Source organism: Ambystoma mexicanum, chromosome 4q, assembly GCF_040938575.1.
Source record: "Ambystoma mexicanum isolate Mex_15411 chromosome 4q, UKY_AmexF1_1, whole genome shotgun sequence".
Classification (NCBI taxonomy): Eukaryota; Metazoa; Chordata; class Amphibia; order Caudata; family Ambystomatidae; genus Ambystoma; species Ambystoma mexicanum.
This window is the reverse complement of record NC_090928.1, coordinates 51571320-51586454: the sequence shown is the minus strand read 5'-3', so window position 1 is coordinate 51586454 and position 15135 is coordinate 51571320. Positions and strand designations below refer to the sequence as shown.

At 45.9% G+C, this 15135-nt stretch overlaps 1 protein-coding gene across 2 annotated transcripts in view; it reads right to left on the bottom strand.

The window, feature by feature from the left end:
• The window catches only part of LOC138467453 (uncharacterized), a 468769-nt gene that overhangs the window by 222771 nt on the left and 230863 nt on the right, over positions 1–15135 (bottom strand). Inside the window, exon 6 of one of the 2 annotated variants that reach the window (XM_069607455.1) lies at positions 5903–6010. The exons of the other annotated variant lie outside the window; for it this stretch is intronic. Coding sequence (XP_069463556.1) covers positions 5903–6010 — 108 coding nt within the window. The remainder of the gene's footprint in view (positions 1–5902; positions 6011–15135) is intronic. 2 annotated transcript variants of the gene reach the window in all.

The window sequence follows — 15135 nt, the reverse complement described above, 5'->3', positions numbered from 1 at the left end:
GTTTAAAGTGTATATCAGGGGCATTGCTATGTCTACAGGGGTCAGAGTACTACAGGATATCAGAAAGGAATTGAGGAGTTACGAAGAAACACTGTCGCTGCTGCAAAAGAGGTGGCCTGTCGACTCATCCCCCCAAATAAGACATGATATCAAGACAAATCTAGACAAATACTGCGATGCAGCCAATAGGGAAATGCAGTACTTTCATAGGCCTGCAGCAGCGCGCTGAAAAGGGGGACAGGACAGGCCTGGGAAGCTGTTGGCGCAAACAGTTCTTAATGACAAGGGCAGTTCTACTATCCCATGTATAACTCGTCCGGACCGCTCGGTGGCTAACATATGGACGAGGTGAACACAGTATTCTATGACTTTTGTCAGGATTTGTACTCACCTAAAAGTGTGGCCTCAGCATCAGAGATAGACGAATACCTTGCAAGAATTCCTACAACACTCATATCTGCAGAGGCGCTCGTTGCATTGGAAGAGCCGATAAGTTTGGCCGAAATAAAAGTAGCCATTTGTGATCTTCCGAGTGGGAAGGCCCTTGGGTCGGATGGACTGGAGGCAGAACTCTACAAGGAATTTGTGGACGTGCTTCTCTCCGACGCCTTGCGGTGTGGTCTGAGGCTTTAGAAATAGGGACTCTTCCAGAGTCTCTGCAGGAGGCGATAATTATTTTACTACTCAAACCAGGTAAGTCTTAGGACGACTGCGGATCGTACCATCCGTTATCTCTAATAAACACGGATGCGAAAGTGTTTGCAAAAATCCTGGCAATTATACTGAACCCGTTAATGCCGCAAATGGTAAATGAAGACAAGGTAGGATTTATAGTGGGGAGATTGACGGCATCCAACAAACGTCAGATGTATAATGTGATCGCGCAGATACCACAGGACGTACGCGGTGCTGCCATCTCAATAGACATGCGTAAAGCATTTGACACGGTATATTGGCCCTTCTTGTTTGGAATACTGAACAATTATGGTTTGGGCTGAATTTTATGAAGTGGGTGCAAATTCTATACACATATAATATGCTAGAGTGTATGTGAATGGGGTGCTATCGCTTATATTTGAACTGGAGGGCGGCACCAGACAGGGGTACTCATTGTCGCCCCTGCTGTTTTCTCTTGTGATAGAGCCTTTAGCGGACCTCATGCATGCTCGCCATAAGTGTGCCGAGATTAACATTGCCGGGCGGGTGGAACTCATTACATCATATGCATATGATATAATGATGTACATAAAAGACCCGGAGAAACATTTGCAGAAAATATTAACCGCGGTTTGGGAAGTACTCTGGACTGTGTCTAAATAGTGGCAAATCAGAGGTCTTCCCGTTAACGGACATTACACAGGAACCACATAATATGTTCGGGCTGAGGTGGTCACCTTTGAATATACGGTACCTTGGCATTGAGATCGCACGATCACCCGCCCTCGTCAAACTGCTTAATTACGATTCCCTGGTTACTAAAATTAACACTAAGCTAGAGTGGTGGAACAAGCTCCCCATTTCATTGATGGGGCAGGTTGCATTAATAAAGATGACTATATTCCCTAATTTTTCTACTTATTCAACAATATACCGCTATGGCCTGGTAGATCTTTCTTTGACAAGATAGCTCAGGTGTGCTCCTCATTTGCTTGGAAAGAGCAAATTCGTGCAAAATGCCAACGGCTCACACTGGCATATGAATTCATGGGGCTGTCAGCCCCTGATTTTAAATTATATTATCAGGCCGCGCAGGCACTTTACGCAACGTACTGGGTGGATGGCGGCCGGCAGTAGTCACATACGTGGCTGGAGACATACGTTGCACCAGTGTCATCGAAACATACAATCCTGGGGGAAACACACCATCATACACATCTGCTAGGCCCTGTCAGAGCCACGCAGAAGTCTTGGGCTCGGTTAGTCCAGCGCCCTAAGAACACAGTGTTATATAACCAGGCTATACAGCTTTGGCGCATGCCATTTTTGTGTCCTACACGGGCCAAGTCACTGGCGACACATTTGCTGGAGGCCGGCATACTACGCTTGGGAGATTTGTTCTATGAGGGGACATTTGCCCCATGGGACCTGGTTAAGGTACACATCAATGATACACCACTCTGTAGACTCCAGTACTTTCGGATCCGTTCAGCCCCATTGGACTCCAGGGGAATGGGGACAGGGACAGGGAAGCACAGGCGCCCTTGGTAACGGTGCCGGTGCTACCACGAAAATAATGCCTGCAGGTGCCAGGCTCCCAGCAGGTTAGAACTGCTGGGTGCAACGGCCCCTGCAGGCATAGTTGTAGTCTGGCAGCCCGGAAAGGGTGCCGGTACCTTGCTACCGGCACCCTTATTTCTGGACCGCCAGGCCTGGAATGAGGCCCATTGAGTTTCTGGGGGAAGGTGTGGAAAGGGAGAATGCCTCTGAGGAGGTGAAGCTGAAAGTTGGACTTAATAATTGTAGCTTAATAGGTGCAAAAAAACCTCTTCACAAAAATGTATCTGTTTTAAAGTTATAATGTACTCCCACTTGCTTAAAATGTCCATACATTGGGAATGGAGTCATTTTTTGCTTGTTAAAAATAATCCTACTCCCAATATAAAACATTTTTTTTAAATATAATCCAACTTTGAATTCTTATCTGGAGCCCTGACTTTCCCCATTTGTGATGCACACAACTTTTCACAAAAATACTGACAAAGATGATGACACACGGATGGTTTTCAAGGGAACAATATGTTGGAAGCGATTGGGATATGTGAGAAACCAGATGGTGTCTCACCCGCTAGTCCCCGGGGATCTGTCATCTAGGTGGTGAGGACACAGACATTGCTTTTGGATCCAGTTCCTGGGGGTGGACCAGTGCAGGATGATCACCTGGATAAGGGGTCTCTGGGGGAGTGGGACACCAGATGGTGAGGCACGGCATCCCCTTCCCTGTAACACCTTTTCCGCATCTTACCAGGTAGGATACTTAGGAGCTCAATTCCCTTCCCCTCTCCCCCACCTTTCCCGAAATGAACACTTTCTCACAGACAGCTCACTGTGAACGAAAACCAACACCAGAGCCGTAAACCTGACATGTCCCAATAAAATGGTCAGGCAAGGTCAGGCAATTACGGTTCATTACACACACCCGGCTTCCATCACACTTCCCCACATGGATAAAAGGCGGAGCACGAAAGCACACTCTGAGCAAGGCAAAGCACACGAGGAAGCAGCAGTTCCAAGATGGCAGTTTAATACAAGGAGAAAGACGGCGAGACCAGCAAGGTTTGCAAGAAGGGAAGGGCCCTTGACCTTTTCAGACTGTTACTTTTGTGAACCTTGGAAAGTAAGAAATCTAAGACCTGGGACTAAAGCTGAAGAAACCTGCATTGTGGGTCGGAGTTACCCGGGGCTCTCCTGTGTCGATAACCATGGCGGGAAGGAGCAGTTGCTGCTGTGGTACTATCCTTGGCTCCTACAATAAAGCAGCGCCAGTAAACACAGCACATCCGGTGAGTCGGACACACTGATACCAGACCAGCCTGTGTAAGAACCAAGGTTGCAAGCAGCAACATTGTATGAAGAAATCTAAAGAGAACAGTGTGTGAAAGGTATGTGATGAGAGATGCGAATATAATTGAAAACCAGAGGAGTGACTGAACTTTGGAGGCTAAGAAATATACCGTAGACAGAGTGGTCTGGCGCCACATGGGCGCTCATTTGAAGGTCTTCGTTAGGTATCCAAATGGTGTGAAGGGAATTTTGAGATCAAGTGGTCCTGCAACGGGTCAAGCTGAACCCTGTGCACATTCGAAAGTCTTCGAAAGTTCAATGCGAACTGAAATTGGTCCGAGCCCGGAAGGAGACTAATTGTGTAAGAGGAAGGATCTCAGCCCTGCTGTGGGGGATCTGGGGAGAACCGTGAGTCAACTGAGAAAGAATATTCTGTGAACATTGTAAAAGAGGGGATCTGAGCCCAGAAGAGGGTGATCCACAGTAACGATTGTGATATAAAAGGCATCTGAGCTCGGCTGAGGGGGGGAATCACCTGAATTGAATACTTATAACAGGAAAGGAACTTTGTGTTTTGTTTTCATACATTGAGCCCTCTGAATCAAGAGACTTTGATGAGTAAAGAGACTTGGACCTAGAAGGCTCTGATGCTGGTAATGGAACATTATCCTTGTGCCAAAGAAGCAAGAGTGTGTGCCTTGCTCGAGTGAACCGCCTTGTCCCTGTCACGCTCACCTGGTCTCCACGGGGTGTGCTCGTGTGCGAAGGATGATGTCTGCACTGGTGTTGTTCTGCTTAATGAAGGGCCTGCTTGCGTCTTCCCTTCTGTCTTGCCTCAGGAGATGTTCGTCTTGTCTATTATATGGGTGAGGTCTCCGTCCTGCACACTCTCTGGCAGGGGCGTGGTTACTCTGTAGTTCCTGGATCGAGTTACTTCCCTGATCCGATGGAGGTTGCTGAAGTGGATGGACCGGAGTAAGCAGGTACGTCTCTATTCCAATAACTCCTTGAAATAGCTGCCTTAAATCCTTGCATGCAAGATATCTAATGTTCATTTTCTTGTCTTTCAGGTGCGGCACAAAAGCAGTTTTCGGATGATGGATGACTCTCCTGACAATGATGTGCAGGATTCTTGCCGGTAAGTAGAGCGCTGTGCGAGATGCCCTAATAGTTCGCTTTATTTTAGCCTTCTTGTTGTGTGCGACTAACTTGCTTTGTCTTTTCTGTTCGGCAGGTGCGGCGCTTTTCCAGGAAGAAGATGGAAGGTCTGACTGACGGTGTCAAGATGCGGCGCGATGCAGAATGATGGAGAACTGCTCGCTGGAGTTCCTGGAGGAGGCCGAATCAGGTGCGTCGCTACCCGAGAGGGTACCTTCTGTTCTGATCTTCTACAGATGCGGCGGCCCTTGGATAAGCGTAAAGGCGGGGCCCGGATGTTCTGCAGGTAAGGCCTTCAATGTGTGAATAACTCTTGTTCTTCTATTTTCACAGGTGCCGATGGATAGAAGATTCTGGACGGGCGTGACAGAAAGGAAGCAAGAACTGACACGGTGAGCGTTACGCTGCAGGAGTGCAGATTAACGCGAAGCATGTTCAGTTTGCAAGGTGCGGTTTAAATAGCCTTGCAAGTAGTTCCAGGAAAATAGTCCCCTTCATCGTATCCTGTCTCTCTGGTAAAGTAGTCCCAAGACACACCCTGTACTGAATGGGCTCAGCATCTCAGAGCCAAATAAATGGACCATGTATTTAACACTTTCCATGAGCCTGGCGCCAGGACTGAGCCCAGGTGAGCCTAGCTGGGGCCTGGGAAGTCCCAAAGGAAGCCAGAATCTGAGCTGGGCTCGCGGGTTTCAGGGTTTTGGGGGCATGCACCATGACAGTCCCATGCTGAAAACGTGTGGAAGGGAGGCCAATGGCCAGAACATCCTGAAATATCATTTTATGAACACTTTTCTTTTTCATGAACACTAACCCACATTATCTGTATTTAGCGGTAAGGATTGGCAATTGTTTTTTTTGTTGGTATAGGCCCTTTTATTTTGACGAGACTCACTAGGACTGCATTATTATTTCATGGTCGTAGCTTGCTCCCATTTGTAGATTTAGGATTAGATAGGCGTTTATCACACCCTTGTTGAAGTTCAATAAACACCCTTGAACTGTGGTCTGTCTTACTGTTGATACCATGCCTTTCTTACAGATAGCAGTGATTTGGCAAGTGGTGGTAGGCTGTGAAAGCCAGAGCTAATACGACACAGCAGCAATTTTCCAGGTAAGGTGAAAGAACGGGATACATGTGAGATATCATCCAAATGGGAAATGTGCCCCTCCATCTTCGTGCAAAAGGATACCCTAGGAAACTCTTTGTGTAAATGTAATGTGATAAGCACAGAGTACTCACTTGAATGGGTGATGCTTTTCCTTCTCTTGGATTGGATGTTGTCTATTGAGTAAAGCTCTCCCTCTCTTTTAATCTTGAACGAAACAATTGGTGCATTGTCTGGTTGACCTGTTATTAATAACAATAAAAATACATCCATGTAAATGTCTGATTGGCAGAAAAATCTGATCTTATTGCTAGCTGATGAATACATGTATTTCAAAAAGACAAGATAACCATAACAATAAATGGAAATTCATCTCAGATCTCCACCAAACTCTTAGGAGCTCAACCTGGAAATCCTAGTACATAAGCCCTGGAGTGGCTCTGGCTGTCCGAGGCTTTGGGCAACACATCCCATCAATAACGCCAAAAACCTACTGCACGAAATGTGTGCAGTCTTGCATCCTGGAACACTCGGGGATTCATGCACCTCTTCAACTCAAATTGGACTAACGAACTGCAGATTATCTGCTTACAAGAAACGTGGCTAACAGAAGCCCCGGTCTCGAACGACTTTGAGGTTGCGCTCAATCCTGCCATAAAATCTAGGAAAGGTCGCTCTATGGCAGGGTTGGCCACCATGATCAGAAGATCTTCAGGCTGGAGACTTGTAAGCTCAACGAATCACTCGCCATTCATTCAGTCTACCTCCTTAGAATGGTGTGGCCCAGCAGGTTCGCCGGCCGATTCCCTAATAGTGGTAAACATCTACTGGAACAATAAAAGGGCCGGCGAACAAGTCTTTATAGGCAAGACTATGGAAATACTGGACTCTCACGTGGTGTTATCAGGTTGGCCTAACATAATGATATGTGGAGACCTTAACATTGACCTGCTGAAAACATTGAACTCAATAACAAAAAAACATCTGAAGCAGTCGTGGTTAGAAGAGATGGCTGCACGCAATTTTCAAATGTTAAACGGAAACATCCATAATGACGTGCCCCCTGCAAACACTTGGCACCGTGCAAATCAGGCCTCCATAATTGCCTATATGTTCGTCTCAGAGCTGTTACACCCGCGAAGAGTCTCACTGAAGGTCACAAAGAAAAATGATAGCGATCATGATATGCTGGTAGCAGAATTTTCCACACTTGAAAAAGTTCCAACTTGCACGTGGCAGCATAAAATTCAGGCTACCTCAAATAGAGTGCGATTAATACTGAAGAGAGATGAGATGGAGAATCTTACCAGTGAATACTGCAGTGTTAGTCAGCGTTTGGAATACGAGCAGCTGCTGAAGCAGTTTAAACCTAAAATGTCAGGATTAAAAAACAGTAGCTATGTGCGTGCTCACAGCTTCGACCTGGACGTGCTGAAACACAAGCGTATGCTACGCAGCGATTTAAGACACGCGAAGGCCTTAGGTGAACAAGCTCGCTTAAAAGCTGCTAAGGCCGCAAAGCAACCGTATAAGAACTGGTTAAAATCGCACAAACATATTATACTCCAAAACGACGCCGAAGCGATGATGAGGACATTACAAAATAAGAGCACATTAGCTTTTTGGTCTCTTATTAACAATGTGCACGCGCCCCAAGATGCAATTCAAGCTTGCATGGTGTCAGAGGCTGACTGGATATCGCACTTTGGAAGCCTATATATCTCTACTGAGCCTGTGGATGCCTCTACGTAGGAATGTTCTAAACCATGGGATCTAGAATTTCGAAAAGAAGAGATAATAGACATCATTAAGAAAGCAAAAAACTTGCGTGCACCGGGACCCGATGTTCTCACGAACTTTACAATTAAACAGTTCCCAGAGATATGGGCACGACTGTGTGAGACACTCTTCAGAAGAATAGCACAAAATCGGCAAACACCTAAATCTTGGAAGTGTGCGATTATTGTACCAATCTTTAAAAAGGGCGATAGATCGGACCCTAAAAATTACAGGCCTGTTGCACTATTAGACATGTTAGGCAAAGTCTATGCCACAATGCTACAAAAGAAACTATTAGCTTGGTCAAAATCATCATCACATGTTGACAAACGTCAATCAGGTTTTGTAAAACAAGTGGGTTGCTCGCTAAATCTTCTATTGCTAAACATAATCAAAATGGAGGCAATCAAAATGAATACAAAGGTATATTTAGCATTTATAGATTTCTCGTATGCATTTGACACCATCGACAGAACGCTCCTGTGGGACAAATTGAAGAACTGGGGATGTCCACCAGTCTTAATGGCAGCTATCAAGGAACTCCACTCAAAGACCTCCATTCGAGTGAGACTGGATCGATCTGGCCTGTTATCCTCCTCCATCGACACATTCAAGGGAGTGAAGCAGGGCTGCCCACTAGCAGCAGCCATTTTTGGGTTGTTCATTTCTGACATCGGCGACTCAATCAACTAAGTAAAATCCTTCCCACCTAAAGTGGCCAATACACATCTAAGCTGGCTGCTTTACGCAGATGACTTGATCGTAATGGACGTGACACCGATCGGGTTGCAAAGGAAACTAAACGCTGTGCAACGATACGTCACGTCCAATAAGCTCACAATTAACACCAAAAAATGGGAAATATTAGTCCTGCAGAACTTGAATGGCGGTGGAGTGAGTAACAGAAAAAGCATAACGTGGGCTTTGGGACATGAAACGTTGCAGATCTCACAAAGTGTCAAGTATCTTGGGATGACAATAATTTCGGCCATTAATGACGGGCCCTGGCTTGCGGAAACCAAAAGGAAATGCAACCAACTAGCAAACCAAGCACTGTTAATCAACAAGAAATTTGGCAAATTCTTATTACGTCCAGTCTTGGCCTTTTACCAACAGAAGGTCATACCGGTTGTGACATATGGCGCAGAAAATGCGCTGGGATGCCCCCACGAGACCTGGGCCACACTGGAAAATTGTTTCTGGACGAGAGTCTTAACACTTCCTAGGGGTGTGAAAACCTCTTGTATAAGATATGAACTGGCTTTAATATCCTTGCATGCAAGAATATGTTGGATCCTGTTGAGTTTATATCGAAAGACCTGTAGTCGGGCGCAGATCCCACAATTTGAGATCTTTTACAATGCCCAACCTGGAAATCACAAAATTATCCAGATGTGGTCGAACAGATGCAAGGCAATCTTGAAAAAATACGACATAACAGTCGATTTGCTTCATGAGAATCCGGATGCAGCTAAATTAAAGATCTGGCGTACAGATTGGGACGAGACTTGTGCGGAAAGAGCTGCCGCTAGTAGTTCGCGCAACGCTCCATTAGAAGCACGTGCCTTTAACAGCCTTCAGAAATATGTGCTTCTATTCCCCAATCCACAGGCACGCAGACTATTTATACTGTTCAGACTGAACTTGTTCAAAACGAACGATCGCCTCCGCTCATGGAGGGGTTTTTCCCACCTGAGACCTGAATGTAGGTTGTGCTTAAAGGGAAACGAATCACTAAAACATCTAGTCCTATTTTGCACAAAACTAAGATCTGAGAGGACCATACACTTGGGGCCCTGGAGCTTAGCTCATCCATTATTGTGTGCGGACGAGTGGTGGAGCTCTATGTTCCAGGGAACCGACTTAAAACTAATCCTGCCCTTAACAAGGTTGCTGGAAATTATAGAAGCACGTCTGCTACCAATAGTTGAAAGTTCTCTGGTGAATGGTGAACTTGGTTGAACTACCATAGATGGAAAAGAGTTGACAAAGTTATAGTAATGGATGTTATGTGGACGGGTCTAAGGAACTTTGATAAAGATGTGTGGAGAATTTGTGTCAGATTTTAAAGGTTTGTAAAAACCAATAAAATAAAAAAAAATAAAAAAAAATACATGTATTTCTTATTAAACAAAAAGGCTAAAAGAAATTCTTATTCCAGATTTGATTACATTATAAATATGGTTTGTATAAGAAAAACGAAAACGAGAAAAATGGTTTCATATTTTATAACACATTCTTATTTGTCATTTACATTGATTGTTTTATCTGAAACTAATAATCAAAGACAAAGCTTTACTTATGGTTGCATGAAAAAATCAAAAACATTTTGTTTCACAGACGAACAGACATTGAGATACAGGAGTCGAGCCAATTGAAACTTTAAAATGAGGGCCTAATTCTCTTTGGCCGATCAGAGTTTCAGTTTCACATAATATTTAGTTACTAACTACTTTTGTAACCCTTCATATAGTTGAGCCCCTTAGCATTCAATGTACACACACGCAGACTTTCCCCGATCCCTGCCTTGTCTATCAGCCATATTCAAATCCTGGGTCCTGACTAGACCATAGGGCAAAAGCACCCCCCCTCTTACCAGGTGACCGAGCTTCATTGGTTGACATAACCTGTGCCTTTATGTATAAACTAATTTCCCTAAACCCCCAATCCCCTTCCCCCCTCCCACATCCCCCCGATCACCAGGTGAGGCCGAACCACCAATCAAACCCAAAACCCAGACCGCTCCACAAGACAACTCAAACTCTGTGGTGCCCAACTAATTCCCAAAACCTAGCAAAACCCCTAGAGAAAATCAACACTTTAAACATTTCTTACACCCTACTGTTCAGCTTCACTGTGAAACCCCATCCCCCGTCGGGGCCTTGTCTCCCCTCGGGCATTCCCAAAGGGGGTGGCCTCCTCATCTCCCTGTCACCGACCCTCTCTGAGCCACCTAATGGGGTATCATCAGGACATGTTGGGAGTGGTTGTGTTCAACTTCATGAATTTCCCAGAGCCCGGGAGCCGCCTTCTCCTCGGTTCCTTGATGCGCCCTCCTCTGTCGCTATCGTCCTCTCCCTTTGGGCCCGAGGCTGTTCCTTCCTCTGCTAGCAACTCCTTTGTGGCTCTATGTATCTCCTTTTCTGTCACAAGCCTGTGTCCCTGCCCATCAGCTCGAAGGCGATGGAGAACAGGAATCCAACAATGTGAAACCTACTTGCAACCAGTGGACATACTTTTTGGTGCAAGGCCTCCAGCCATGCATCCAAGGCACTAAGGGCTTACCACACACAACACAGCATAGTACACCCGTGTGAAAATGCTCATGTCATGTGCAATCCACTCCCCATCTGCAATTGAGCCTGCCAGCACTCACAACAGAAATTTGTATTTGTATTTGTTTTATTTCTAGAGCGCGCCTGGCCCAAAGGCATCTGGGCGCCTATTTTATGTTACAGTTACATATGGACATCAAGGTACAATTACACATATTTACATAAAGCATGAACGAAAGGTAAGTAGTGTAGGTGAACAGTGGGTAAAAACGTAAAAAAATATACATCAGGGAGGCAACTAGAACAAGGGAGATAAAAAAGAGGCAATTTAAATTAGAACAGACAAAAAGGACCACAATAAGAAAACAGCAGTATAAATAAAGAGTAAATGTACAGTGTGCTGGCTTAGACATCTTGGGACACTAACCATGTCTTGGCTTTGTGCTTAAAAGAGTGGAAAGACGGTTCATTCCTGATGGGGTTGGGCAGAGAGTTCCATAATTTGGCGGCAAGGACAGGGAAACTCACCCTGCCAGCTTTTTGAAGTTTGTATCTTGATACTTTGAGACTGAGTTTGGGCAGATCTCAGTGGGAGTGTTGAAGAGTGATGAGTAAAGCGGTTTACAAAGTAAGTGGGGGCCTGATGATTCACACATTTATGTGCGAGAGCGAGCGTTTTGAGTGATATTCTTTGGGTGACCGATAACCAATGAAGGCTTCGTCTAGTGTCTGTTACGCTCACTTGGCTCCCACGGAGGCGTCGATCTGAACTGGACAGCTGCGGTCTCCACCAGTGTGACGCGTAGGGCCGAGATGACGGACTGGACTGGCCCACCTAGCTTCGTTTGCTTGGCCCGTAGGAATATTCTTCTGTAAATGGAGAAAGGGAATTAACCACCCGTGGGGTTGAGCGTAAATCCCCCCACCCCCGCTGTTCTGCCCACAGATCACCTTTGATGTCCCCTCTTATAGTCTCACCTGATGGTTTGAAAAGATGAGCTCTCCATCCTGCATTGAGCGCAGGGGCGCGTTGATAACCAGTTTCTTCACTGCCTCGAAGGAATTGGTGAGTTCCAGAGCAATATTGACTCCGAAAAGTATGTAGTTCGTAAGAGTTAACATGTCTGACTTTCACTCTTGTCAGATTCCTTGCAGTTTGCAGCTTGACCCCAGCGAAGAGTTCCTCGTGGTAGCTGACGAAGTTCAGGTAAGGATTTGGCTTATCCTACACAGTTCAATAAAATAAGGCCAGAATGTAACCTGTGGCTTGCTCCCTTATTCAGGTGTGGAGAGAAAATATGAAGTTCGGGGAATAATGCCTCCGGCGGTAAAATTAGGTAAGTCTATTGTGGTGAGAAGAGTTCTCCTTGTTTGTCCCTTCGTCTCATCTTGTTGCCCTTTGGTCCCCTTAGGGGCCGGGGTACGGCGAGGATGCAATAGAGACTGCGCCGACCTGTGAAGAGGAATAGTACCCCTGGCGGTAATCAGGTAAGTCTATGGGGGTAGTTACTATTGCCTCTGTTTATTCCCTTAGCTCACCTTTGCTGTTCTTCTGTTCCTCTTAGGTGCCAGAGTGCGGTGGGAACGTGCAGAAGGTTGCGGTGGATCGTGAGGATGCTGCGAAGGCCGGTGAGTTCAGTGCGGCGCTGCAGCAGGCGAGGCGGCGCACGTAAAATGCTTCTTTCTTCCAGCTCGAAGGCACGGTGGATCCGGAATTCAGGTAAGGATCAATGGTTTTGCTCTTATTCTAACCTCTTCTACTTCTGTTCCTTCCTTTTTCTAGGAGCTGCAGACTCGAGGCGGGCGTGGCAGAAGATTGAATGCAGGCTTGCAGACACGGTGAGCGTTACGCTGCTGGATGCAGAATAACGCGAAGCGTGTGCTGCTCTTCAGACGTGGTTTAAATAGCCTCCAAAGTAGTCCCAGGTAAGTATTCCCCCCGAGCCCCACCTGAGTAAAAAATAGTCCCTAGGTAAAATAGTCCCTTCCAAGCCTCATTTGGCTTGGAGCTCTGCAGCATGGTCTGCATGAGGTAAGCTTGCAGCATGGTCTGCATCAGGTAAGTTCTACTCTATGAACCTGGCGCCTATAGCGCCAGAACTGACTCTCCATATGAGCCTGGCGTCATAGGCGCCAGGACCGCACCCAAACAGCCCCTACCAGGGGTTTTTGGGCTTGCTCAAAATAACTTGATGCCTGCTTCCGGGGTTGCTGGACCTGGTCTGGTTCCCCGGGGGTAGGCATCATGACAGCACTCCCCCCCCAAGGCCCCTCCTAAAGTCGTTCTTCCACGTGGTTTTGGTTTGTCTGGGAAATTGCGGTGGAATCTTTTCACCAATCGAGGTGTATGCACGTGGTCACTAGGTTCCCAAGACCTTTCCTGTGTTCCGTAACCCTTCCAGTCGATTAAATAAAAAAGTTTTGACTTCACCATCTTGGAGTCCAGGATGTTCTTAACTTCAAATTCGGGTTCCCCGTCTATAAGGATGGGGTCTGGTGGCTTGGTTAGTCTTGTCCCAGGTTGCACTGGCTTCAAAAGTGACACATGAAAGATGGGGTGAATTTGCATATTAGCAGGTAAGTCCAACTTGACGGCCACCGGGTTGATAATGGCCTTAATAGAGTAAGATCGCAAATATCTAGGGTTAAAGGTCTGCGTTCCCTTGAGAGGTATGTGTGTTGTGGCCAACCATACTTGGTCCCCTATCTGGTACTGTGGAGTATCACTTCTATGCCGATCAGCATCTTTCTTATATTTCTTCTTCACCTGTTTTAAATGTGCAGTTGCCTCCTTAAAGGCTTGTGTAATCGTAGCGTGTAGATGGTCCACTGCGGGCATTTCTAAGTGTTGGGGTGAGTCAAGGTCTGAGGTTTGAGGGTGGTGCCCATATAGGGTATAAAAGGGGCTTTGTCCAGTTCCAGAATGTACTGAATTATTGTATGCATATTCGGCGATCCAAAGAATGTCCTTCCAATTACTCTCAGTCTGATGTAACATACAACGCAGGTATTGTTCAAGAGTCTGGTTGGTCCTCTCCATTTGACCATCGGTCTGGGGGTGGTGACTGGTCGATAATCTCACGTCGATTTGCGCTAATTGACAACATTTATTCCAGAAATGTGAAATGAATTGACTGCCCTAGTCAGAGACCAACACGGACGGAAATCCATGTATGCGAACAATGTTTTCGAGGAATTCTTTGACCAGGATTGAGGCTGAACGTAGTCCTTTTAAAGGAATTAAGTGGGCCATCTTGGAAAAAAGATCCACAATAACTAGAATGGTGTTAAACCCATTACAAGGAGGTAGATCGGTAATAAAGTCTAACGATAAGGTTTGCCATGGTGTAGGCGGAATGTCTAAAGGTTATAAGAGTCCAGCTGTTTTTTTATTTTGACTTTTGTTTTGGGCGCAAATGCCACAATACATCACAAATGATTTAATATCCTTTCGCCAGGTGGGCCACCAGAATTGTCTTTTAATTTTAGCTTCAGTTTCTGCAATACCTGGGTGCCCCTCCATTAGGGTATCATGATAACGGGAAATGACTAGCTCTTGTAGTTCCTTGTGTGGCAGAAATAGCCGCCCTTGGTAATAAGGCAGATAATTGGTGACAGAGTAGTCTGGCCCTTTCTTTACCCAGTCCTGCAGGGCTGTAGGATCAAAGAGTTGCTGGATCTTTACCTGAATGTCCTCTAGTGTCTGTAGAGTAGTCATGCCAAGAATCTTTTGTTCGGAAATTATAGGTACTGGTTCTGGGTTCACTTCTGCCTCTCCCATCCCTATTTGAGATAAGGCGTCTGCTTTACCATTCTTACAACCTGGTCGATAGGTTATCACGAAATCGAACTCGGCAAAGAACAATGCCCATCGGAGTAGACGTGAAGATTGGGCCTTGGCTGTTTTTAAATACTGTAAGTTCCGGTGATCGGTGATCACAGTAATGGTATGCCTGGCACCGAGAAGATAGTGCTGCCAAGCCTTGAAGGCGGATTTAATGGCTAATAACTCCTTGTCGGTAACCGCATAGTTTAACTCGGGTGCCGAGAACTTTCTGGACCAAAATGCTACTGGGTGAAGCTGGCCAGTTTCAGGGTCCTTTTGAGACAGGACAGCTCCCATGGCTAGACTGGATGCATCCGTTTCCACTATGTATGGAAGTTTAGGGCGCGGGTGCTTTAACACAGGTGCAGACGTGAATTTCGCTTTCAGCTCTTGGAAGGCATTTTCAGCTTCTTCAGTCCACATAAAGCGTTTATTTTTTCGTAAGAGTGCTGTGATGGGATGTACGACATGTGAAAAATCTGGGATG